The sequence below is a fragment of the Mus caroli genome, unplaced genomic scaffold, assembly GCF_978045245.1.
Source record: "Mus caroli unplaced genomic scaffold, Mus_caroli_1 scaffold_2, whole genome shotgun sequence".
Taxonomy (NCBI): Eukaryota; Metazoa; Chordata; class Mammalia; order Rodentia; family Muridae; genus Mus; species Mus caroli.
In genome coordinates this window covers 52,581,697-52,606,227 of record NW_028227257.1, presented here as the reverse complement: position 1 = coordinate 52,606,227, position 24,531 = coordinate 52,581,697, and the positions used below count along the sequence as shown (strand labels likewise).

Genomic DNA, 24,531 nt, shown 5'->3' with positions numbered 1-24,531 from the left:
TTCACTCCCCTTCTCATGACTGCGTGAACCGTCCGGTTTCCCACTTTTCTTGGATGCATCTGTCTTAATGGCATGCCCCTCCACTTGCAGAAGGCGTTAGCTGGTCCTACTTGTCATCATTCTAAGGAACGCTGCTATAAACAGCACTGCACGTATAGCCCGTTCCCCTCTGTGGTAGCTCTGGGAGGAATTCCAAACAGTGAGATTATTAGGTTAAAGAGCACAGCATATTTATGGCCCTGTATGGGATGGGGAAGCCTCCTTCTCAGCCCCCAGGCAGGGCCTATGTCCCCAAGGTCTGTCTCTGGGTGAATGCCCATACCATTTGGTGCCAGAAACCAACACCCTATTGAACAGGCATCTTGGTATGGGGGGTTGTTGGGGGTGGATGAGCTTTGGGAATGGGGAGTGAGACCAGGAGTCCTGTTTGGCCATCAGATGCCTGCTTCTCTAGGGTAGGTCTCAGGTCCTAAGGCTACAACTCTTCCTGCAGTCTCAGATAAGACAGCAATGTCCCCTCTGAGTGGGTGGCCCGTGTGTCCCAGGCCTCAATCTATTTTCCACATCCCTCATCCAGACCCCTGAGCCCTGTCTGGGCTGTCCCTCCCCCTGTCCCTTGCCTTTGCCTCTCTGGGTTTCATTTTCTTGAACCTCCTTTTCCTATCACAAACCTCTGACCCATAAGTCTGGGTAGGAGAGGGGAGGGACCCCATGGTCCAATTTATTTTAGGGTATGCCCCACTCAGAGATTACCTGCATTCTCTGGGGACTTTAGGGCTTTATCTAAATGACCAATGAACCAGGCACTGTGAAGGGTTCTGCTGTGAAAGGAGAGGCCTTGGCCATCTGAGTCCTAGCTCCAGCTACCTCTGCCAGGTAACAGAGGCAGGTAGCAGAGCCCCATGGGTTGTGTGGCCAGCGTGGGTACCCCTTCCCTGGTCTCTTTACCCTCTAGGCCTCAAGTGGCAGGAAGTTCTGAATCCCAGGCAATTTAAAATGTAAAATTCTAGGAGAAAGCATTGTGTCTAAAATCTCAGAGGTGAGCTCTACAAAGCTGCCACAGGCTGTGGCATGTCTGAGGTGATAGGAGACTTGGGGGTACTTTTTTGGGGTAGGGTAGCAAGACCAGTCCAGTGAAGGCCACAGGAAACCCACTGACATGCTAAGGTGAGATTTATGCTAGCCTAGATAGGGTAGGCTGTGTATACAGGCCTGGTTTCCATGTTAGCCTCCGTTTGGAGCCCAGGAGGGCAGAGGCTCAGGAACCTGTGACTTTTGCCTTTGACCTAGTGAGTTGGCGGCCTGTGTGTTCAGCTTCCTTCTCTCCTCCTGTAGTGCCTCTCTCAGCTATCCCGCTGATGAGGGAGACAATGGCCGTGGAGCACGTGGGTGCACATGAGGGAGATCACGTGATTACGTGGGCTGTGTGATTTTCCCGGACAGGCAGGGCTGAGAGGCAGGTGAAATCATCACTCTGTCTCAGAGGCAAGTTCGTCTGCAAAGCTGCCAGAGTGGCTGTGGCATGACTGGGGAGTCGGAAGACTTGGGAGCATCCACTGGGGGAGGGGGTGTCCAGGACCAGTCTCAGCGAGGATCTCAGGAAGGCTACTGCCTTGCTAAGCTGAGCTTTGTGCTAGCCCAGGTGTCATCTCATACAGAGAATCACAACCGTCAGGCACACGACATCTACCTGGAGCTAACAGGCAGGTGTCAGAATCAGTCCAGAAGGAAAATGGAGAACCCGAGCCTCTGAGGTGTCAGCTGACCTGCCCAGTCTTAGATGGTGTTAGGGCCCTTCAAGGCATCTCCTCCATGCCCATATGGAGGTCCCATCACTGTAGGTTAAGATGAGCAGGGCCATCAAAGCAAATTGGCTGAGGTCGATGTCAAGAGCCAGCCATATCCCATCTCCCACCTCCCTCTCTCCTAGGCACCTTCTGAAAAGGCTGGAGGAAGAACAGGAATAGATTAGGAAGGAAAAGAACAGATTGGGTGCCCAAGTCTCAGGGAACAGGCTTGGCAACTCTGGGGTTCACAGGACTCTTTCAGACTCCTGCTTCTCAGAAAAGAAGCCAGCTAACACTAACCAATGCTATCCCAACCTTCATTCTCTTTCCTGACAACAGGTCATTTATTGAATACGTATTCATATTTGGATGGCCTCAGTAAAAGGAGACTGGGCAGAGGCTGCTGGTAACACAGTTATGACCACTATGACCATCATGAAGATGCTCTTAAGATCAGGCAGTAGGCAAGCTTGTAAGGGCATTTTTAAAAAAATGAATGGTTGATAGAGTAGGGTCCATCCCATTGTGGGTGGTTCCACCCTTAGGCTGGCAGTCCTGGGTTCTATAAGGAAGCAGGCTGAGGAAGCCATAGGTAGCAAGACAGTCAGCAGTACCCTTCCATGGTCTCTACATCAGCTCCTGTCTCCAGGTTTCTGCCCTGTTTGAGTTTCCATCAGTGATGGACAGTGATGTGGAAGGATAGGCCAAACAAACCCTTTCTTTCCCAAGTTGCTTTGGTCATGGTGTCTCCTCCCAGCAACAGTAACCCTAAGGTAGGCATCAAAGGACAAATATTCACTGGTTCCCTTTCCTGGTAAGACTATTTACTAGGGAGAATGTAGCTCTTCTTTTCGTCCTCTCCCAACTACACCTTCCCATAGTAACTGTTCTCACAGGCAGAGTGGCTACTATGTATAACCCAAAGGTCCTACCCCTAGAAGTCACACCATACAGTCTAACTCCTCCAGAGATGGTGTTAAGAGGCGGGACCAGGCCCTGGGGAAGCCACCTCAGCGGTAGCAGTACTTACCCGCTACGTGTGAGGCCTTGGGCTCAGGTTCCTGCACTATGAGACAAAACCAGAAGCCCCACAAAAACATGTCTGCGTATGCACTACCCACAGCACTCAGAGTCCCCTTAGAAGAGTGACACTGTGTTGTGTTTTACTTGTTTTAAACAGGCCCTTATGTATGTAGTACAGGCTGGCTACAAACTCACTGTGTAGCCAAGGATGATTTTGAACTTCTGACCCTCTGGTCCCCCACCTTCCAAGTGCTCCCGTGAGAGATATGCCCCACTATATCTGATTTATACTGTGGTTTGAACCAAGGGTCTTGAGCATTTTAGGCAGAACTCTACCGGCTGTCAAACATCAGAATTTTTTGGAGATAGGGTCCCAGTACATAGTCCTGACTGGCACACAACTTGCTGTGTAGACCAAGCTGTCCTGAAATTTACAGAGCCCCACCTGCTTTTGCCTCCCGGGTGCTAGGATTATGGTGTATGTTGGCACACCTGGCCCAATTCTGTCTGTACCCAGTCCAGGAGAGTAGTGGGAAGGGAGGACTGGGCCACCCAGAGTCCTGATGTTCCCAGACTCTGAAGGTTAAGTCCAGCCTGCACTGATTAAGTCTCGGCACTCAAGGAAGACACTTTCAGGCCTCTGGTGCAGTACTCTACAAGATTCCCAGAAGCCCTTCCCAGCAGCCAGTCCTAAGACCCTGCCTTAGTTTTTTTCTTGTTGCTGTGCTAAAAATACTCCAACCACAAAGGCACTTTAAGGGAGAAAGGGTTTATTTGGCGTACCGTTACAGGTTACTACTGTTCACCACTGAGGGAAAGGCAGGGCAAGGATTTAGAGGAGCTGGCTGTGTGGTGTCCACATCTAAGAACAGAGGGCAGTGGGTCGATGAATGCATGCCAGTGTTTAGTGGCCTCCCTCCATATTAATTCCAGGGCCCAGCCCATTCCGTGGTATTGCTCCCTTTCAGGTTGGGTCTTCCCACCTCAATTAACTCAGTTAAGAAAATCCCTCGCAGACCAACCCAATCCATGTGATTTCCCATGGAGACTCCCTTCCCAGATGACTCTACTCTGGCTCAAGTCAAAGGCAAGCACTACAGGGGCCTAAGAAATAGTCCCAAGGGTAAAAGTGCTTGCCCTCAAGCTTGAGGATTTGATTTTGGTCCCTGAGCCCCACATGGTATAAAGGGAAACTGAGTCCCACTAGTGTTCTTCAGCCTTTCCTTCTTCCACAAAACAAAGAAATAAAATGTAATTATAAAATAACACTAGAAAAATATCAGATCCCCTTCTTAACTGGGTTAAGGTAACTGCAGTCTGGCTTCAGAAGACTTTCATATGCTTAGGCAGAGTCTTCTCCTAGGCTGTTAGCTTTGGGAGAACAGCTCTAAGGGCATTCCTCTGTGTATGTGTGTGTGTGACAGGGGATGAGACCCAGACTCTCAGGATCCTCACACAGGATGCGACAGCTCTGACACACATCTCTGCAGAAGGTTCAGCAAACGCTACCCAACCAGGAAGAGATCAGTGACCCCGATATGGAGAATCCAGGGTGGGAAAAGACAGTGAGCCAGAGGTCAGCAGTTGAAGCAGGGACTGAGTTTTCAATTAACAGGCTCCAGTGCTTAGAAGCAGATGATTAACGGATCATCAGTGCTGGTAGCAGGACTGCCCCCCGCCCCCAGGACTGGGCATACACCAGGTTCTGACTCCACTGGAATAAGGAATCTTCTGGCTCTTGAACCTGAGGGAACTGGAGAGATCAGGATTCAGCAGGGACACGATGTGCAGGACAGAGGACAGGGTCGGTGTCAGCCAACTGAGCCCTGCTTGGCAGAGCACTCTCTGCTTGGGGATAAACTGGGACCACAGTGTGGACAGTGACTTGTATTCAACAGAGCAGCTTGCAGCTCTTTCTGTGGTTGAAAATGCTAGTACAGAGAAAAGAGCAGGGACTTCATGGGGACTTTAGCAAATTCAAATTGCATTTCACTCCCACCTCTGTTTCTTCCTCTGCCAGGGAATAGAGAAGGGGACTGTCCCAGACAGCAGCCACCATCCTGAAGCTATTCCACAACTAACCCAGGGGATAGAATGTGTGCAGGCAGTCATTGATGAAGGTGTGGATTGAGACTTCTCATCTCGCTATCTGAGGCTCTCTCTTAGCCTCAGTCTATATCCATAAGTGGGTTGGATGGTGCCTACCTTGAATGATGGCTGTGGTTGGATGATACAGAGGTTGGCTGAATGGAATTATGGGAGGAGAAGAACGAGGAGGAAGAAAGAAGAAAAAGGAAGAGGGGAAATTCAGGAAGGAAGGAAGGAAGGAAGGAAGGAAGGAAGGAAGGAAGGAAGGAAGGAAGGAAGAAACCATGACTGCCACTGCATCACACCTGTAGTCCCAGCACTAAGGAGGCTGAGGCAAAAGGGCTGTCATGAGTTTGAGGCTAGCCTGGACTACATACTGAGAATTCCAAACTACCCTGGACTGTAGAGTTAGTCTTAAAAAAAAAAAAAGAACAAGAAAAGAATGTTGTCCTGGGCAAAGGTCGAGAGCCACAGTACTTGATGCACCCCTGTGAGCTGGCAGAGCTCTGACAATGAGTAAAGGTTTTGGATTGTGCCCCTTGACTTTGGCGATGGGCAAGGTCCATGGACTGCAGGAGGCCTGCTGCCTGGGATGGGGCTGCCACCTGCTCCCTCACGTTAGAAGGCCTCCCCCTGACTCTACAAGGCCTCGGAGAGCTAGCAGAAGTAGCTCCTGCAATCCATTAGCAGCTCAGACTTCCCTCCGTTGCCACCTTGCAGCAGTCTGACAGAGTCGCTTCCTGCTGATGATATGGAATGCCATAGGTGGAGTCATTTACAGAGAGAGACTAAAGGATTCTGGGGCTCCTGGTTCTCAAGGCTGAGGAGTTTAAGACCAGCAGTTGCCTCTGGTGAGGACCTTCTCTCTGATGGGAATTCTGCTGAGTCCCAGCATCTCATAGGGCATCACATGGGGAGGCAGGAATCTTGGTTCAGGTTCTATAAAGCCAGAGTCCTACTGGATAAGGCCCCTTGCTCAAAGTCTCCTTAGGACAGACCATATGAAGCTCAAGAAGAAGGAAGACCAAAGTGTGGATGCTTCAGTGCTTCTTAGAAGAGGGAACAAAATACTCACAGGAGGAAATATGGAGACAAAGTGTGGAGCAGGGACTGAAGGAAAGGCCATCCAGAGACTGCCCCACCTGGGGATCCATCCTATATACAGTCAGACACTATTGTGGATGCCAGGAAGTGCTTGGTGACAGGAGCCTGATATGGCTGTCTCCTGAGAGGCTCTGCCAGAGCCTGACAAATAGAGGTGGATGTGGATGCTCACAGCCAACCATTGGACTGAGTGCAGGGTTCCCCAATGGAGGAGTTGGAGAAGGGACTGAAGGAGCTGAGGAGGTTTGCAATCCTGTGGGGGAGCAATAGTGTTAACCGGAAAGACCCCCTGGAGCTCACAGGGACTGGACCGCCAACCAAAATAATATACACGGAGAGACCCATGACGCTGGTTGCATATATGGCAGAGGATGGCCTTGTTGGACATCAGTAGGAGCGGTCCTGTGGAGGTTCAATGCCCCAGGGTAGGGTAATACCAGGGCAGGAAGGCAGAAGTGGATAGGTGGGGAGCACCCTCATAGAGGCAGGAGGAGGGGGATGTGATAAGGGGTTTCTGGAGGGGAGACCTGGAAAGGGGATAACATTTGAAATGTAAATAAATAAAAAAAAACTTAATTAATTTCTTCCCAAAAGTCCCACTTAAAATGTCCAATTTGGTCTGCTTTTCCACCTGTTGATGCCCATTAAGGGTTCCATTGCAAAGTGAAGTGTGTGTGTGTGTGTGACCAGTCCTGTTCCTTTCCTGCTTCCTCACCCCTGCTAGTCTCACTGCTACCTTTGAGGTCTGCTGTCTCTGAGTCCACAGCTGCAGAAGTGGTTGTCTGTTCTCTTCACCTCTTTTGTTGGCCTGTCCCCTGGAGCTCTTGCTAGCTCTGCAAGATCAAACCTTTCCCCCACCCCGCCCCTCAGGGGTGATCTCATTTCTCCTGGAGTCTCTATATTCTGGTCCAAAGCTCAAGCTACTATTTCCTGCTCATTTTCCAAAGATGCAGCCCTCTCACCCTTCCTCTGTAGTTGGCACCCTGCTCTGCATCCATCTGAATCTTGAGAGGCAGAATGTTCCAGAAGCAGCTTTTTAAATTCTCTTCTTGGCCTATCTAGATTCCACCTGGGATCTTCCCCCTCCTCAATCCAGCAAGATACCACCTTTTGCCCAAAGCCACTCCCCCAAAGACCTTCTTGCCTCCTGCTCTGGGCTTTGTTGGGAGTGGCCTTGTGCCTATGGAGTAGTTCTCACAATCAGCAGGAGTCACAGATGAAGCTGCTGCCGCCCCACAGCCAAATGCTCAGTTATTAGTGCTGGCCACTGGGCTGCTCAGGAACTCTACAGGGTGGTGAGAACAAGGGCTGTCCTGAGTGTAAAGTGCACTTCTCCTGCAGCTGCTGCCTCCCAAGGTCAAAGCAAAGCTAATGTGACATAACTTGACTCTATTGCAAAAACCAAAACCAAAAGCAAAGCTTGCAGATGCTTTACTGGTGATGCCGGCTGCTTCTATTGGCCTCTGACACCCTCCTGGTCTGTATGAATCTTCTGGCCTCCTGCCTTTCTATTCACAGTCAAAAGAGCTTGGGATTGCTCAAGGTTCCCAAAGTTGATCCAGAATTAACTAGCAACACGAATTCTCTCTTTTGCCCAAACTGCAGCCTTCCTGGGTTGGGGCTAAGGGTGTGCACTGTGCATGTGTGAAGTCACCATAACGTTCCCACATCCCGGCATCCTACACATCTGTTTTGTTGTCCTGTTCATGTTAGTTAGATCTTGGAGGTCACTGGTTTCAGGGACATTGTTTGTTTTCCCTTCTCTTGCCCTATAGCCTCGTCGAATTTGTATGAGGGTCATGTTACCAGGAAAGGGACAGAGGCCTGATGGAAAAGGGTGCACCCAGAACCAAGCCCCTCCAAGCCCTCAGGGTCTCACACTACAGGAAGTGCCCCCCCCCCAAATCAGGTGACAAACATCTGCCAACCAGAGCAAGCAGAAGCTTAAAACTTCACAGGCATCTTAAAATGAAAGGGCTCCCTGCAGGGTGTGTGTTAAAGGCTCTAGAAACTGTGGTGGCCATTTTTGCCATCCAGGGCCAAGCATCCTGAAATAACTGACTTGCAGAGAGGTGGAGATCAAAAGAAACCTGACTTGCTGAGAAAATACTGCAGAGAAATAGTGCCAGCTCCCTCTGCAGTTCTGGTGTCTGGTTAGGCCTACCGGTTCCCTTTATAGGCCAACCCATTTGAATTGGACTTTTTGCTACTTACAAAATCGAGATCTGAGAGGTCCCAGGATGAATTTATCATACTATTTGATCAGAACACAGAACACCCAACATCCTGTCTTAGCCAGCCAAGCCTTGCTGCAGGAGGAGCAGGGGACCCTCAAAGAACAACACTATCCATATTCCAAAGAGGCGTCTCCTGCCTTAGCTCTCCCAGTGATGAACTGACATCCAGGTCTGCATCAGCCCCAACTCACTCCCGTTCCAACTCTACCTAAGGTCTAATTGACTAGCCAAGCTGACACTAGGACACTTATCTCTTCTAAGACTCTAGGAAAGCTCCTTGCCTCCAGATGGAAGGATGCTCAGGCACAGGGAGGATGGGAGCCAGGGGAGCCAGGGGGAGCCATTGCATCTCCCAGGCCTGGGGTGGAGACCTCCTGAGGGTCCACTCTCTTCTTGCCTATTGGAACTGAAACAAAGAAATCCGTCTGTAGTCTTTGTCTCCCTAGAGATAACTTGGTGATGTCGTATAACCCGAGATCAAAGGAGGCTGAAACACATCTCAAATCCCACCCTACCAGAGAACACTCTGCCTCAAATAGCCTTTACACATCTCATGTCCCCCAAGGCAGGGTGGCACTATTGAGAGGCAGAAGGACTTTAAGGGGTAGGGTCTGGTGAGGATGTCTTTGGATTACTGGGGTGTGCCCTTGAAAGGAGCTGGGGTCTCTTCTATCCCCCACCCCTCCCCAGCCATGAAAGCAGTGCTTGTGCTTCTTTCTCTCTTGCAGATTTGGCTCTGGAGTCTTAAAGATGGAATGTTTGTGTCTTTAGCAACTGGGACCTTTAAAACCAAGGCCCCAAAGACCCTCTCCCTTCTCTAGGCTGCCTCAGGGATTTGTGATGATGAGAAGCTGGGTGATGGGGGGGTACATCATCACCTTGCAGGCCTGGGACCCTCATGGAGGGGGGCTCTATTCTTTTTCTGGCCCTAGTGAGGCATAACAGAAAAGTATCCAGAAAGAGGTAGTCTTCTCTGCTGGTTGATGCCTAGAACTGAAGCAGCTATCCTATAATCCTGGGAAACTGGTCTGAGCTGATCCACTAAGGAGGGCAACAGGGAACAAAGATTGGACCCCTATTGATGTCACTACAGCCTTGAACTAACCAGGTCTGGGCCATCCTACCCATGGACTGATTGTCACATGTGTCCTTTTATGGTTAAGCACTTCTGAGTTGAGCTTTCTTGCAGCAGGAAGCATCATACCCAGTCCCCCTATTTCTGCTCTGCTGAGTCCCTGCTTCAATATGCCAGTGTAGATCAGCACCCCAACTCTAGGGAAGAGCAACAATCCAGCTATCTCCCTTTCACAACCCCATGGGAGCTCAGTCTTGTGTGTAGCTGGCTGTTCATTACATAACCACTGCAGCCACAGAGGAGCCGAGGGCTGTGTTCAAACCCCTAGGCTGCAGGTGGCTGGGGAAGGTGTATGAAAACTGCCTAGAGCAGATCTCAGTCTTCCTAATGCCATGGTCCTTTAATGCAGTACCTCATGATGTGGTGACCCCCAACCACAAATTATTTTCATTGCTACTTTATAACTATAATTTTTGCTACTGTTATGAATCATAATACAAATATCTATGTTGGTTTTTTTTTTGATGGTCTTAGGTGACCCTTCTGAAAGGGTCATTCAACCCCTTATGTGGTAGAGACCCACAGGCTGAGAACCATTTGTCTACAGAAAGGTTATTTCCACATCCTCAGAGCCAAATACTGCATCAATGGCCAGCCCTGCTTGCCTGGGTTGTAACAATGCAGGCAAAGGAGAATGGAGGCAGGGCCTGGGGATGGGCCAGAAGGCCCTCATGGAGGGAGTAGGCTGTTCTGTGGCTACTGCTCACTTGCCCACTGTGGGGTGAAAGCAACTACTGATTATAGATATTTGCTTCTGAGCAAGCACTCTCTTTATAATACACCAGGACCCCTTGAGGGCCCTCTCCAGAGTCATTGTGCTTAAAACACTTTGATTTGATCTGGGGTGGAGGAAAACCAAAAAGAACCTCCAGCTCCAGGCTAGAGAGATCCAGTCTCAAAATACAAAGAACCTCCAAGTTCCAAGCAATCAAACCCACCTACCCTGCCAGCTTGTTCCTTTCTGGGAAAGGACTGGGAGTCAGGAGAAAGGCCTGGGAGGAATTACTAGGGTCCTAAATATCTCTGGACCCCAAGGCCACCTACTACAATGCTAAATGGAGGATCCTGAGAGTCCTGGGATGGTCTCTCCTGAATTGAGCAGACATGAACCATCCTTTTGCCCCTCTTCCTTACTTGGTGTGCCTTTCCTGTGCTGAGTCCTCTGGCTATGACCCATGTAAAAAAGCCAAGCATGCTGTATGTGCTCATAAGCACAGTGAAGGAAAACAGAGATAGGTGGAGCCTTTGGGCTCCCTGGCCAGTCATCCTGGCCAACTTGGTAAGCTCCAGGCTAGAGAGATCCAGTCTCAAAATACAAGGTGGGCATCTCTAGAGGAGTAACATCTGAGGTGGACTTCTAGCTTCCACAGACACTAACACACATTCATACCTGCACCCACATATGCAGCCATGTGAACATGCATGGAACACACACACACACACACACACACACACACTTGAAAGTCTTTCCTGCTTCAGCTTCTACAGAACTAACAATGACAAGGAGATGCTACGAGCTGCTCTCAGCATTAATTCTGCTCCCTTTTCCTACCAACATCCAAACTCTGTCGAGCTCCCCATTCTCGGCTGTGGATTGCCACAGTGTTTACAAGACCATATGGAAGACTCTGAAGGAAGGAAGAGATCTATGACATAGAGGTCAGGCCCCATCAATGGCCACCACATGAGGATGGCTGTCCTCAGAGCTCCTGGCATAAGAGAGGATCTTCTAGGAGTCCTTGAACGTGTCATATTGTTAGTGAGAAGAAGTGGGTATCCCAACTCTAGACCTGCTGATAAACGCACCTTTCCTCTGTCTTCTGTTTCAACTCTTGGTGGATCGGGTGGTGTCTGCACAAGTTGGGGAGAACAACTGTTCTTTCATTCACTCTCACAATACTCATTCTTCTAGAAACACCCAGAAGTAACATGCGAATATGTGTTCCCCACAGGGGGGCATTTGTCCTTTTGGGCCCTAGGAGTCAGTTCCATGAGTTAGGATCTTTGGGGCAGTGCCTATGTCCAGAGAGGGGTTTTCTCAGTTCATTCATGGTTCATGGGCTGAGCAAAGGAGAGTTTCAGTGTCTCCAAGGATCAAGCCAGACCACCAGTGTGCATAGCATTTGGCCTGCAGGTCTCACCACACCATGTAGCTCTGGACCTGGTCCAGAATGCTGGTCAGATCTTGAGCATCAAACCCTGAGCTATGTCTACAGAGTATTCATCTTTCTATGCCCAAATTACAGCAGGTAGCTGTTGCCACTGAAGCCTCCCAACACATCCTTTCTAAAGCAGAAGTGCAGCTGAGGCCTGAATGAGGCCAGCACTCTGCTAAATACAGCCCTGGGGCTCACTGTCCCTACCTATGGAACCTTCCAGTGGGAAGCAGCTACTGTGGGATCCCTCTCAGCATGAGGTCCCTCCAAGAAGGTGAGAGATGCTCACAACCAACCACAAAAACTCACCTTTCTATCCAGATGGTGATCTTGGGAGACATCCAGATTTGCACTTGGAGGTGGGGCGGGGGGAGGGGACAACTTACTGCTTCTAAATAATGGGGTTTCCTTTTCCTTGCTTGCTTTTTTTCAGTTTCTGAGTCTTCTTGTTGTGGCCTGTGCACTATGATACAAAACAACAGTTAACATAGGAGCCAGATACAACATGTGAAGCTGGTGATGCTGCTCCTGAGGAGGAAGAGACAGAAAGGTCAGGTGTTCAAGGCCACCCTCTGTTTCATGGCAAATTTGAGACCAGCCTCAAAACACACACACACACACACACACACACACACACGCCATGAAAGAGACCCTTAGGCCTTGAGGGACACAAAATGGCACAAAGGGAACACAGTGGCTATACCCTCAAGGGGAATGTCGGTGGAGGAGAGGTAGAGGTTAGGAATAAGAGCCAGCTCTTGGGACCCATGGCCTCACAGGTTCTGAAACTGGAGGCCAGTGGGCTGTCACGTGGGCTGGGAGTGCAGGGAATACCTCCCCCCCCCCCCAGTTTATTTTATATTGCACTAACCTTTTAAAGTTGTTATTTTTAAAACATGTGTTTGTGTGTGGGTATGTGCACATGAGTGTAGTTACCTGAGGAGACCAGGAGAGGGTGTTATATCCCTGAAGTTGGAGTTACAGGCAGCTGTGAGCCACCTGATATAGTTGTTGGACCCTGAACTCAGGTCCTCCGGAAGAGCAATATGAACTCCTATCTGCTGAGTCACCTTCCCGGTCCTGTGGAGACCTTTCAGGGCTGGTCTCTTGGTGGCTTGCTGCAACAGTGAAATGATGAAGGAACCCATATGTCCTTTGTTTCTAGAGTGCTCAGAGCCAATTACCCAAATGACCCCACTCTCATCTTATACACTTTGCCTGTTGATGTAACCAAACAGCTGACCAAAGGCCACTCTAGGAAAGAAGGGCTTGTTGTGGTTCACAGTTTGAGGGCACTAGACATCTTGGCTGGGAAGGCATGGCAGAGGACCAGGAGGCTGCTGACCACATCATAGCTCGGCAGGAAGCAGAGAACAGAAAAGTGCTGGTGCTCAGCTCGGTTTCCCCTTTTAAAAAACACACGTCTTTATTTTGTGTATACACAAAATAAAGGTCAAAGGAGAGCTTGGGGGAATTGGTTCTCACCTTCTGCTATGGGTCTTTAGTTCCCGGCACTCGTGAAGGACCACTGCACTCTTGTAACTCCAGTTCCAGATCCAACGCCCTCTTCTGACCACACGTGCATACCCCCACAAAGCCATATATGCACATATATAAATCACACACACACACACACACACACACACACACACACGTAATTTATTTTGAGACAGAGTCTCACTATGTAGTTCTGGGTGACCTGGAACTTGCTATGTAGATCTGGCTAGACTCGAACTCACAAAGATCCATCTGCCTTTGCCTCTCGAGTGCTGGGATGAGAGGTGTACACTATCCTCCCCACATCCTTTTTAAGACTCCCCTCCTTGGGGCCTTTGCATCCCACAATTCCAGATTAGGACAAGCAGGTTCCTAAGCCAGAATGTCCTCTCCCCACAAACTCTCAACATTTGCAGCGAGTTGTGGGTGATGGGCGTGGAGGGAGCAGTGATCACGTGGTACAGGCAGCAAGCCCAGCAGAGCGTATAGGGTGTCAAGGGATGGGGCTTCGAGCCTAGAGCGCGTTCTGATTGGCTGTCCCCTCAGCTGCTGAGGCGCATGCGCAGAGCCCAGTTTCCGGCTTCGTCGGCTCAGTCACGCGGCTGTTTGGCGGGAGTTGGCGGCTGGTGTGAGGTGAGCTTCCTGAGACTCATGTGCTGGATTGGACCAGACTGGGCTGGGCTGGGTTGGGCTGGGCTGGGCTGGGCTGGGCTGGGCTTTGGGTCAGGCAGGGACTGATGTGGAACTCGGGCTGGTGGGCGTGTCTCACAGACAAACCGGTGGTGGCCCTGGAGAGCCCTACTTTGCCCTTTGCTTGGCTTGTGGCACCTGAGACTCAGAGAGCAGGCAAGGATGGACTTCCGGTGCCACCTCGGAGACAGGCCCTGCCCTCCATCTTTGTTTTGGCGAGAACCTTCCTTGTAGGCGTAGGGATATTTGCCGCAGCTGAGCCCTTTTAAAGTTAAGTTCAGTGATGCTTAGTAGGGCAGGAATATTGGGGATGTGTGTGTTGCATTTTAGCCTTTGGCGAAGAGCTACACAGGAGCCAGGCACCAAGTGCCACCTGTGTAGTGCGGGTGGGAGGACTCAGAATGGAAGGGACGTGGCTTCTGGGCGCCCCCGAGCCGAGGCCCTGTTGGGTATCTGCTCAGATACCACATCTCAAAGTTATTTTTACAGCAGCAGCTGGAAACCCCCGCTCTTTATATAACAAGCTCTCTGCTTTTAAACGTTGGCCTTAATTCCTAACGTTTAAGCACGTCATATAGCCAGCGAGAAGATGCCTGTGAACTGTACTGGCCCCCGGGGAAGAGTGTGCATCTATACAGACTGCCAGTGGCCCTTGCTTAGGGATCTTGCGTGCCGGATGTGTCTGTAATAGTGGTGTTTGAGAAACGGAGGAGGATGGAGAATTCAAAGCTGGTCGGGGCAAAATAGCAAGACAGTGCTTAAAAAGTGCAAGTGAGCTATGTCCCCAACTGACCTGAATTTCATGAGCTAGGTAGTTGGCTTAATTGGCTCATGAGAATGCTCCATGCCTTGTCTTTTAATCTGTTATTTTAGGGCCAGCATTGGTCAGTGGGGTTAGATTTTGAGGTTAGGAGTCTCAGGCTGAGGAGTGTCAAACATCTTCCTTGCAAAGGAGGCAGGCCTCCTTACATCGTAGCCTTGACCTTGGGCTTCTCTGTGCTTAGGGTCTGAATGGGGCTGTGAGAACATTTTTTAAAGTAGGGGATGCATCTGAAATGAGATCTCCAGGGCCTATGTCTACATCAATCAGGATCCGGTTACTGCTTGGCTTCATGGTGCTAAATAGCACCAAGGGGCGGAGGAGGAGCACCAGAGGAACCCTGGAAACTAATCCACAGGCATCGGGCTCTCCTGGGCCCTTTCCATACCACTTAATTGCTGGGTCTACACATGAATTATTTGCAATTCTTACCCTCAGGACGACTTTCAGATGATGTGAGGGAAGTGAGATGGGAACCCTGAGGGCTCCACAAGGCTGCTTTTCTGGCTGCCTTGGGCCCTGGAACTCATAGAAAAAGAAGAATCTAGATGTATCATGAACTAACATGAACTAACATTTTGTGGTCTCAAAACTCAAAAAGGCACTCTCAGGCTAGCATGCAGTTAATGTGATTGAGTTGGGGAATAAAAATAATATAAATAATTAGGCCAGTCTGTTCACCATGGACATGGTGGAAGATCAGGGTAGGGGACCCTTTTGGGCAGGAGTCTCTCTTCCACAGAAGCATAATGGATCCGAGGTTCTGCAAGAGGGCTGCTCAGCAGGACTTAGGTTTATGGAGAGAGTATCCTTTTCCTTGTATCCTCTTCTTGCTGGTATAATCCAGCCCAACCTAGGCTTTTCCTTCTACACGGAGAGCCTTAAGTTGCCATTACAATCACAGTTGCTGTTAGAACACATTGGGGCACGTGGATGGAAGATAGCCACTCATGTTGGCCTGAGGGAGCCCCTGACTTTTCAAGTACAGCTCACTTCCTGGAGGGACCACTTGGGTCAGTGACAGGGATTTGATCAGACTGCCTCCAGTCTCCTGGCAATCGTCCTCATTGCTGATGGCTTAAGTGTTGTCTGTCTTGGGGTAGACTCTGGCATCACCCCACAAGTCCTTGGATTATGGATCAGATTCCATTATTTTAGTTTTTTCTAGGTCAGGTCTGTGTGGAGAGTGACACAGTGCTTGATTCACTGATCTTACAGACCTTCATGGATACCATGTTGAAATCCAACCCCCAAACCCAGCAGAGGAGTAACCACAATGGTCAAGAGGTAGTGTGGAATTCTTACACCCTTGCCCTCTCACTTGCCCTCTGTGACCTCCACTCCAGATGTGCTCCTCATTCTGTCAAGGACCCTGAGTTTGATCACCTCTCTCATGGCCCTTTTCCAGACCAGCCTTTGGTCCTCAGGCTTTGGGATGAAGATGGAGGCCATCACTCCATTCCTGGGGAAGTATCGCCCCTTTATGGGCCGCTGCTGCCAGACCTGTACTCCTAAGAGCTGGGTAAGTGATGGTAGGGATGGGCCTCCCTTGGAAAGCTTAGGCTGGCTTGGTCCTCGGAGTGAGGATCCTGGGCAGCTGCCTCCCTCGTGTCTTCCCAAGCCTCATCTTTCACTGCTGCATGCCTTTGCCTGTTAGAGGAATGGATATACTGGGGTCTGTTGTTGGGATGGGGCTTAGGAGAGTTGGATAGGAGGACTCAGGAGAGCTAGGCTATGCCCACAAGGCTGGAATATAACTGACTCTGTTCAGTTTGGGAACACTGCCCACTCAGACTCCCATAGCACTCAGCATCTCTTGCATGTCTGTATCATATGCTGGTACCAAGAAGGCTCAGCATTCTAATGGAGATTCAAGATGCACATTTTCTTCTCCAGATGAGGTAAAACCCTTACTCAGGGCCTTAATGTGCTTAGCTCTAAGAGGGAAACTCCACACAAGGGGACAGTGGTGTCATTTTAAGCATGGAGCCCTTTTCTTTCTGAGCCAACATTATGATCTGGGGTAGACAGCTCATGGGAGATGTACTCTATACCTTTTTCTGGTATACTCAAAGGGCCACCAGGCAGAGGCTAGATGGATAGGGTACAGATGTGACTTGCAAAAGCACCGTAGGACTTGCTGTCCTTCCCTCTTGGACAGGAGTCCCTCTTCCACAGAAGCATAATGGACCTGGGCTTCTGTAACGTGATCCTTGTGAAGGAGGAGAATACCAGGTAGTCGGAGCTGTTGGGGCAGGCGGTGGGTTGCAAGGGCCTTCTGTGGCATCACTTTCTTCCTACGATGGACAAAAGGAGGTCCATAGCAAATGGAGGCAAGCTTTACTCCTCTGCAGTCCTTTCTATGGGCTGCCTGTAAGGTGTAGAGCCACTGTGCCCCCTCAGTGGGGAAGAAGGGTGGGACTAAGGCCTATATAGGCAAGTGAGTTTGTTTGTTTTTTGGGGTTTTTTGTTTGTTTTTGTTGTTCCATGGTAGAGCTTGGTCCTGGGATATGGGACTGGGGTGCAAACCCTTCCTGATGAATAGACAGACCTCTGTGGGCTCTGGGGAGCCCTTTCTGAACTGTCTTCCCCCAGGTTCCGGGGCTGGCTGGTTCGCAGGCTCTGCTATTTCCTGTGGTCCCTGGAGCAGCACATACCCACCAGTTTTGATGCCTCCCAGAAGATCATGGAAAACACTGGGTGAGGAGGCAGATCAGAGTCTGGCATTTGTGGGATATTTAAAGGGGTGACAAAGGCTATAGGTCAGGATGGCCAGGGCTGGCTGGGCAAGACTTCTGGAATGTTATCTCTGTTTGGGCCCATATCAGACTTTTCTGGCTGTGTACTGGAGGACTGATTAGGGAGAGTATTGGTATTTAGCCCAACGCTGTCCCCTGACCTCAACAGGGTGCAGAACCTCCTCTCAGGGAGGGTTCCGGGAGCGGCTGGAGAAGGCCAGGCGCCTGTATTAGTGAAGAAAGAGGTCCAGCGTATCCTGGGCCACATTCAGACCACACCCCGCCCCTTCTTGCTCAGGTAACTATGGTGAGGGGCATGTGTCCTTAGTGAGGCCTCTGCCCCTTGTGGAGAGTGGATGCTAGCTGGGCTTGGACAATCACCAGATGTTCTTCCCGAGTATTTGAATGATGGTTATAGAGTGGGCTACAGCCGACTGCAGCCCTTCCCTGGGTTCGTACAGAGCAGATCTGTATGCTTAGATGCAGGGGATTAAAGAGGTGGACAGTGATACAGCTGGTCAAAGGAAGGGACAAGGAAAGAGCCAGATCATCCAGGAGGGCGGACATTGTAGTTAAAGCCAGGAGGGAAGAAAGCCAGCCCTGGAGGCACAGGAGTAAAAGTTGAGGAAATGGTCTCTTTAGAGGGAAAGGCCTGAGTCAGGGCCTTGGGCAGGAAAGGGCCAGGCTCACTGAAGATCTAACAAGGTGGGAGCTGTGGAAGCTGGTGAGTGAAGCTGAGAGCACCTGGAGAATCTGAGATGTGAAAGGAAGCAGATCAGAGCCAAATAAGTAGAGGCCACTCTAAGGGCAGTCAGAACGGCTCAACAGTTTTAAGTGGAAAGTGGCAGGATGATGGGCTTGGCATCAAGAGCAGAAACCAGAGCATCTGCAGAGCTGACTGACAGGCTGGAAAGAGTACATTGAGAAGTTAAGGTGGTGACTCACAGACGGACCAAAAGTGCTGAGAGGAAGCGAGAAAGTGGTGAGATAGGAAATCCATTTCTGGCCTCGTACCCAAGTGTGTATACAAGAGTGTCAGGCTTCGTGAGAAGGGAGGTGGCTTTGGATGGATGTTTGGATTGAAAGGGTTCCAGTAACTGACTTGACAAATTGGTTGTCTGTATAGGCCTGGGAGCTCAGAAGAAGGGACATATATTTGCAGAGCTGTAATATACAGTTTATGGTTAAAGCCGGAACATGAGTTAAGGTGCTGAAGGAAAGGGGCTCGGGGTTGTGTGTCAGGCTCAGCTGTCTTAAGTGAAAAGGAAGCACAGGCAGTTGGTGACCTGGACCAATCCTCTATTGTAACAGTTCTTCACTCGATTGAGGTTTTCAGGCCCTAGGACTCATGCCCTTGTGTAGGAGCTCCCAAGCGCAATTCTAGTGGGCTTCCTACTTCCTCTTCACACCTAAGTTGTAAGGTGGGTTTTTTTTTTTTTTACAATACAGCATTTACAGGGGCACGACATTCTCCTGTGTCCCCACATATTGCTGCTTCTCAGAATTGCCCCATTTAATGCTTCCATCAGATGTGGACTTGCTGCTTGTCCACCAGCTTTTCTGTTAACTACTTTGGTAAGATGGTCCCCCTACCGGGCATATGAGCAAGTGCAGCATGCCTTGCCCTCCTTGTATCATTTCCCTTTTGCCCCACTTTTCCTGGTAGTTGGTGAATATAGGCTGACTGGGTTCTGTGTGGAAAGGGTCTGGTTCTTTGGTCCCCCTTTAGATAATGGAGGCAGAATTCGTGTTTGATGTGAGCCAGCTGCAGCATGAGGTCTTAGAAGAGTCTATCTCACAAGTGTGCTCTGTGGCATCAGGACTTTATAGCTCTAGCACCCCCTTAGCAATGCCTACTGCTCAGCAGGTTGTGACCGTTCCACTCACTTTCCTCTTCTGTTCAATGTGGGCAATGATGTTACTTGTCTTAGAGGAGTTCTGGGAAGCCTTTTGGGGTGCTGCGGGGCTGAGCCTTGTAGAAGGTGACCCTGCTGCACCTCAAGCTGGCATTGCTTCCCAGGCTGTTCAGCTGGGCACTGCTGTGGTTCCTGAACCGCCTCTTCCTGAATGTACAACTTCACAAGGGACAGATGAAGATGGTTCAGAAGGCTGCCCAGGAGGTAAGCAGACCACACTGAATGGGCTTGGATGGCCAGAGCATGGGTGAATCCAGGCCGCATCAGCTGTTAGAGAATCCACACTTCCTGAATAATCTTGCTGCCATATGTTAGCCCCGCTCCTACAGGGTTTCCTGCTCAACCTTCAGCCCTTGAAACAAGCCACTGTATTTCCTTTTAAAGCTGTGGAAAGGCTGCTTTACCTTAGGGAAATTTACCTTGCAGAGGAGAAGCCCTTCCTCCCTCAGTGCTGCCCTGGGACTTCAGGTGCTGAAGTTTGGCTGTGTTTTTAGGATGGGCATTTTCTTCTGTCTCTGGAGCAGGGCTCTCCACTTGTCTTCCTTTCTACACACAAGTCCCTCTTGGATGGGTTCCTGCTGCCTTTTGTACTGTTCTCCCAAGGCCTCGGTGTGGTCCGTGTGGCTTTAGACTCCCGCACCTGTTCCCCTGCTCTCAGGTATGATGGGGGGAGAGGGAGGCCCTAGCTGGAGAAGTGGGATGGAGGTTATTTTGTCTTCTCAGCCTATTTTCAGCTATGGAAGCCCAGCTTACAGACTCAAATGGAAGGGTGGCTACAGGTCGCTTGGGCCATGGCTACTTCAAGTTTCTAAACAGACAGGTGTGGAAGAATCAAGGCCTTTGCAGGCCTCTGGGCTCCGCCTCTCCTTCAGAGCCCCTTTTCATTACTGTCCTGTGTTCACAGAGCTCTATTGAGGAAACTTGGGGGACTTTTCCTGCCCCCAGAAGTCAACCTCTCCTTGGACAACTCAGAGGGCATCCTTGCAAGGGCTGTGGTCCGTGCAGTGAGTGTTCCTAGTGGTTATGCGTGGGGTGGGCCAAGGGTACAGGGTCTGCTGCTGATGTGGCCTTGATGTCCACCCTTCCTCTCCTCTTCTAGACTGTGGAGGAGCTGCTTACTAGTGGTCAGCCTCTGCTCATCTTCCTGGAAGAGCCCCCTGGGTCCCCAGGGCCCAGGCTTTCTGCCCTGGGCCAGGCCTGGCTAGGAGTGGTAATCCAGGCAGTCCAGGCAGGCATTATCTCAGATGCCACACTGGTACCAGTTGCCATTGCCTATGACCTGGTTCCAGATGCACCATGTAACATGAACCACGTGAGATCTGGGGTTCAAGTAGATTATCAGCCAGTTCTGGGTGGCACAATGTTCTGTGGCTGGGTTCCTTTAGGGCTGAAGTCAGATTGGGATGTGAAGTGTTTAAAGAACTGTCCCTATAGTCACTATCCTAAACGGTCTCCCATCTTTGCTATCACCATCTTACAAAAGACCCCACAGTACAGACTAGGTGGAAAGAAAGGACTCAGTGAAGAGCCGTGAACAGTGTGGAGGGCGGAAAGCAGCCCCAAGACTTGCCCAAGAAAATACATGTGCAGCCTCTCATTCCCTGCAGGACTTGGCTCCCCTGGGGCTATGGACAGGGGCCTTGGCTGTCTTTCGGAGACTGTGTAACTGCTGGGGCTGCAACCGTAGAGTCTGTGTCCGGGTGCACCTTGCCCAGCCATTTTCCCTCCAGGTATGAAACCAGTTGGGAAAGGCTGGGATAACCTTTGTGGTGGTTTGGCCTTCAAAGCATTGTAAGGATAGTATTTTCTCTTAGATGGTTTGTGTACAGGTTTCTTGGGGGTGGGGGTGGCAAGGGCAGACCACACATCTTTATCCTGGGCAGGAATACACCATTAATGCTAGAAGTTGCTGGGATAGCAGGCAGACCTTGGAACACTTGTTGCAGCCCATTGTGCTAGGTGAATGGTAAGGAGCACAGATGTATGGGTCTCAGAGGGAGGCAGGCGGCTCTTCAACTCTATCCATCCCAGAACATCAACACCAGATGTCCGTATAGTCCAAATGTAGGGTGGCACATAGGCCTTGAAGTGGGGAGGGTTATATGACTTGGGAAAACAGCTGTAGCTTTGAAAAGCTTTTGACTCTTACAACATTTTAGTCCCGTTTCATTCTTTGATCTGTCTGTATCCCAGTAGTGTTGTTCCGGACACTGAGAAGGAGCAGGAGTGGACCCCACCAACTGGCCTCCTCCTGGCCCTTAAAGAAGAGGACCAGCTCCTGGTCAGAAGACTGAGCCGGCATGTTCTGAGTGGTAAGGGAAACGCAGATCTGCACCTTTGGAGTGTGACCTGAACAGCACTTTCTCTGTGTAGATAATAAAGGGCTAGTTATCAGGACCCCATGGATGCTAGTACCTGACCCCTACCCCCTTCACAGCACACAGGGATACTGGAAGAGCAGGGCATCCAGGGAAGTGGGGAGCAGATGAGCTCAGTATCTGAGCCAAAGGCAGCTGTGCAGATCTCTGTGAGATCCACCCAACCTCACCCTAAAGGTCCTTTTTACCAGTGTCCTTAGCTGTGAGGATGACTGAGTGGAGGAGCAACATGTGCCTACAGAAGGCACGTGCTGACTGGATGTCCCTCTGGCACACTGTTGGGGTGGCTCTGGCTCACAATGCACGTGATCCTGCTTTTTGGAACCTGCTCTCCCCTGCTAGGGTAGAGTTTGGGTTGTGTGTCTGGGAACATCTGTCATATGATGGAGGAGAGATCAAGGTTCTCTAGGCCCCTCCTGTCAGCACCTTCCCCTCTCTCCCCAGCCAGTGTGGCCAGCTCCGCAGTGATGAGCACAGCCATCATGGCCACACTGCTGCTGCTGAAGCACCAAAAGGTAAGGCACTGCATGGTGGGTGGGGCCAGGGAAGGGCCAGGCATGGCCCTCTGCTCAGGCCTGTTTTGCCTCCAGGGTGTGGTCCTGTCACAGCTCCTGGGAGAATTCTCCTGGCTGACAGAGGAGACACTGCTCCGAGGTTTTGATGTGGGCTTCTCAGGGCAGCTGCGGTGCCTGGCCCAACATACACTGAGCCTGTTGAGGGCACATGTGGTTCTGCTGCGTGTCCACCAAGGGGATTTGGTGGTGGTACCGCGGCCTGGCCCAGGCCTCACACACCTGGCACGCTTGAGTATGGAATTGCTGCCAACCTTCCTGAGTGAGGCTGTGGGTGGTGAGTCAGTGGGTCAGCAGGATTGGGATGCATGTGCAGGGGAGAGGGAGGGAGCAGATCCCCTTCTTATGCCATCTTCTCTGCCAGCCTGTGCAGTGCGGGGGTTGCTGGCGGGCAGAGTACCACCTGAGGGGCCCTGGGAGCTGCAGGGCATAGAGCTACTGAGTCAGAATGAACTGTACCGCCAGATCCTACTGCTGCTGCACCTGCTACCTCAAGACCTGCTGCTGCCCCAGGTCAGACCCCCTCCTGTAGCTCAGCAGGACCCTGGGCCTTGTCCTAATGACCTCCTGTGATAGTGATCTTGGCCTCCAAACACCTCTGGTCAAGATTCTGCCAGCAGCCCCTTCCCCCCATGGGTGTTCTCTGAAGGGCATTGGTGCTTCTCTTCCTACAGCCCTGCCAGTCTTCCTACTGCTACTGTCAGGAAGTGCTAGACCGGCTCATCCAGTGTGGACTCCTGGTTGCTGAGGAGGTAGGCTCCCACCCCAACTGCCAGTGTCCTGGACTGTTTCTCTGACCCAGGTGTGCTCTGGGAGTGTACTGCCATTGGCAGGGCACATGGAAGCCTGCCTGCACTGGGCATGTGTAGCTCTAAGGTTCTCTCCATATTGTCTGCCTCCACATTTCTTAGTGAGCTTGGGTATTTGGCCCAAGTAGCCCTGAACAGCCTTTTGGGCTTCCCAGACCTGCTTTGACCTGCCAAGGCCAGGTATGAGGGCTATAGTGCTGCTTCCTGCCCAGCCTTACCAGGGACCAGACCAATAACTCTCCCCCAGACCCCAGGCTCCCGGCCAGCCTGTGACACAGGAAGACAGCATCTGAGTGCAAAGCTGCTGTGGAAGCCGAGTGGGGACTTTACTGACAGTGAGAGTGATGACTTCGAGGAGCCAGGAGGCCGCTGCTTCAGGGTATGTGGGGAGGAGCTACCTGGGGAGGCAGGTGGAGGAGTGAGGTGCATGGGAACCCACCTTGCTCACTCTGGTCTCTCTCCAGCTTAGCCAGCAATCCCGCTGCCCTGACTTCTTCCTCTTCCTCTGCCGCCTGCTCAGTCCCATACTCAAGGCCTTCGCACAGGCGGCCACCTTCCTCCACTTAGGGCAGCTGCCAGATTCAGGTAAGGTTCTGAACACTCCCCTAGCAGTGTTGTGGGTGGGGCTCAGTCCCAAAGCTGAGGTATAGGTCTAACTCTCCTGCAGAGGTGGCCTACTCAGAGAAGCTGTTCCAGTTTTTACAGGCCTGTGCCCAGGAAGAAGGGATCTTTGGTGAGTTCCAAGCCCCATCCCAGGCTCCCCAGGGGTAGGCTTGCTGGTGACTGCTGCCCCCTGCTGGGCAGTGGCTGTCTGACTTCAGGGAAGGGTCTTTGGCCCCATGTAGGCCCTAGTTGGTCTTCCTCTTAAAGGAAGTCCTGCCTAGTGGCTCCCTGGCTGCCTCAGAGCTTTTACTGCCTTTTTTCCCTCCAGAGTGTGCAGACCCAAACCTTGCTATCAGTGCAGTCTGGACGTTCAAAGATCTGGGGGTAAGAGGCCATATCACCATCCTGTCTCTGCCTGTCTCTGACCTCACCCTCAGCCCCATGGGCTGCTAGAACTGCTCAAGGGAACCATCTTATTCCCTTACCCAATGGGCGGGGAGTGGGTAGTGGTGGAGGCTCTAACATCCTAATGAATGCTAGAATGGATAGTTTTTCTGCCTTCCTAATTCACAAAGGACTGACTTCCCCTGCCACTACTATATCAAGTAGTAACATACTTAGGCACTGAGGTATCTATGGGTTTTTGGGGGACAAGCTTGTTCCCTTCAGCAGGGGTGCTTACAATCCATCTTGTGGTTCAGGTACTTCAGGAGATGCCTAGCCCTACAGGACCCCAGCTCCACCTGTCCCCTACATTTGCCACCCGGGACAATCAGGACAAGCTGGAACAATTTATCCGACAGTTCATCTGCAGTTAGAACCAGGTGGAGCCTGATGGGACTTGTCAGCTAAACTCAAGTGTGTGTCTCTGCTCAGGATACAGCTAACCTGAACCTGTGTTTGCTCATCATTTGTTGTAATAAATAGACTAGGTTAGTTTCTTCCCTAAGTCTGAAGTACATGTCCAATATCTGCTCC

General features: G+C 50.9%; 1 protein-coding gene across 3 annotated transcripts; it reads left to right on the top strand.

The window, feature by feature from the left end:
* Window positions 1-13,577: 13,577 nt before the first annotated feature.
* Window positions 13,578-24,516, top strand: LOC110284259 (glycerol-3-phosphate acyltransferase 2, mitochondrial). Of its 3 annotated transcripts, none has more exons than XM_021149986.3 (22): window positions 13,578-13,660; window positions 15,696-15,824; window positions 15,946-16,059; window positions 16,699-16,772; window positions 17,133-17,237; window positions 17,445-17,573; window positions 19,296-19,395; window positions 19,716-19,849; window positions 20,096-20,195; window positions 20,291-20,503; window positions 20,799-20,921; window positions 21,075-21,157; window positions 21,388-21,503; window positions 22,014-22,084; window positions 22,160-22,418; window positions 22,506-22,654; window positions 22,816-22,893; window positions 23,198-23,329; window positions 23,415-23,535; window positions 23,618-23,683; window positions 23,882-23,937; window positions 24,255-24,516. In XM_021149986.3, the coding sequence occupies exons 1-22, from the start codon at window positions 13,586-13,588 to the stop codon at window positions 24,369-24,371; spliced, it is 2,544 nt and encodes an 847-aa protein (XP_021005645.2). In that variant the 5' UTR covers window positions 13,578-13,585; the 3' UTR covers window positions 24,372-24,516. The 3 variants fall into 3 exon arrangements, with proteins under 3 accessions (XP_021005645.2, XP_021005652.2, XP_085690496.1); XM_021149993.3 differs by having other exon boundaries at window positions 21,385-21,503; XM_085834370.1 differs by having other exon boundaries at window positions 21,385-21,503; window positions 22,160-22,654.
* Window positions 24,517-24,531: the final 15 nt, after the last annotated feature.

Coding starts and splice junctions, on each gene's coding strand:
- LOC110284259 (XM_085834370.1), top strand. CDS start 13,586: ATGCGCAGAGCCCAGTTTCCGGCTTCGTCGGCTCAGTCACGCGGCTGT. Junction 19,850..20,095: donor ACCTGTTCCCCTGCTCTCAG/GTATGATGGGGG, acceptor CTGTGTTCACAG/AGCTCTATTGAGGAAACTTG. Junction 22,894..23,197: donor GACTCCTGGTTGCTGAGGAG/GTAGGCTCCCAC, acceptor ACTCTCCCCCAG/ACCCCAGGCTCCCGGCCAGC.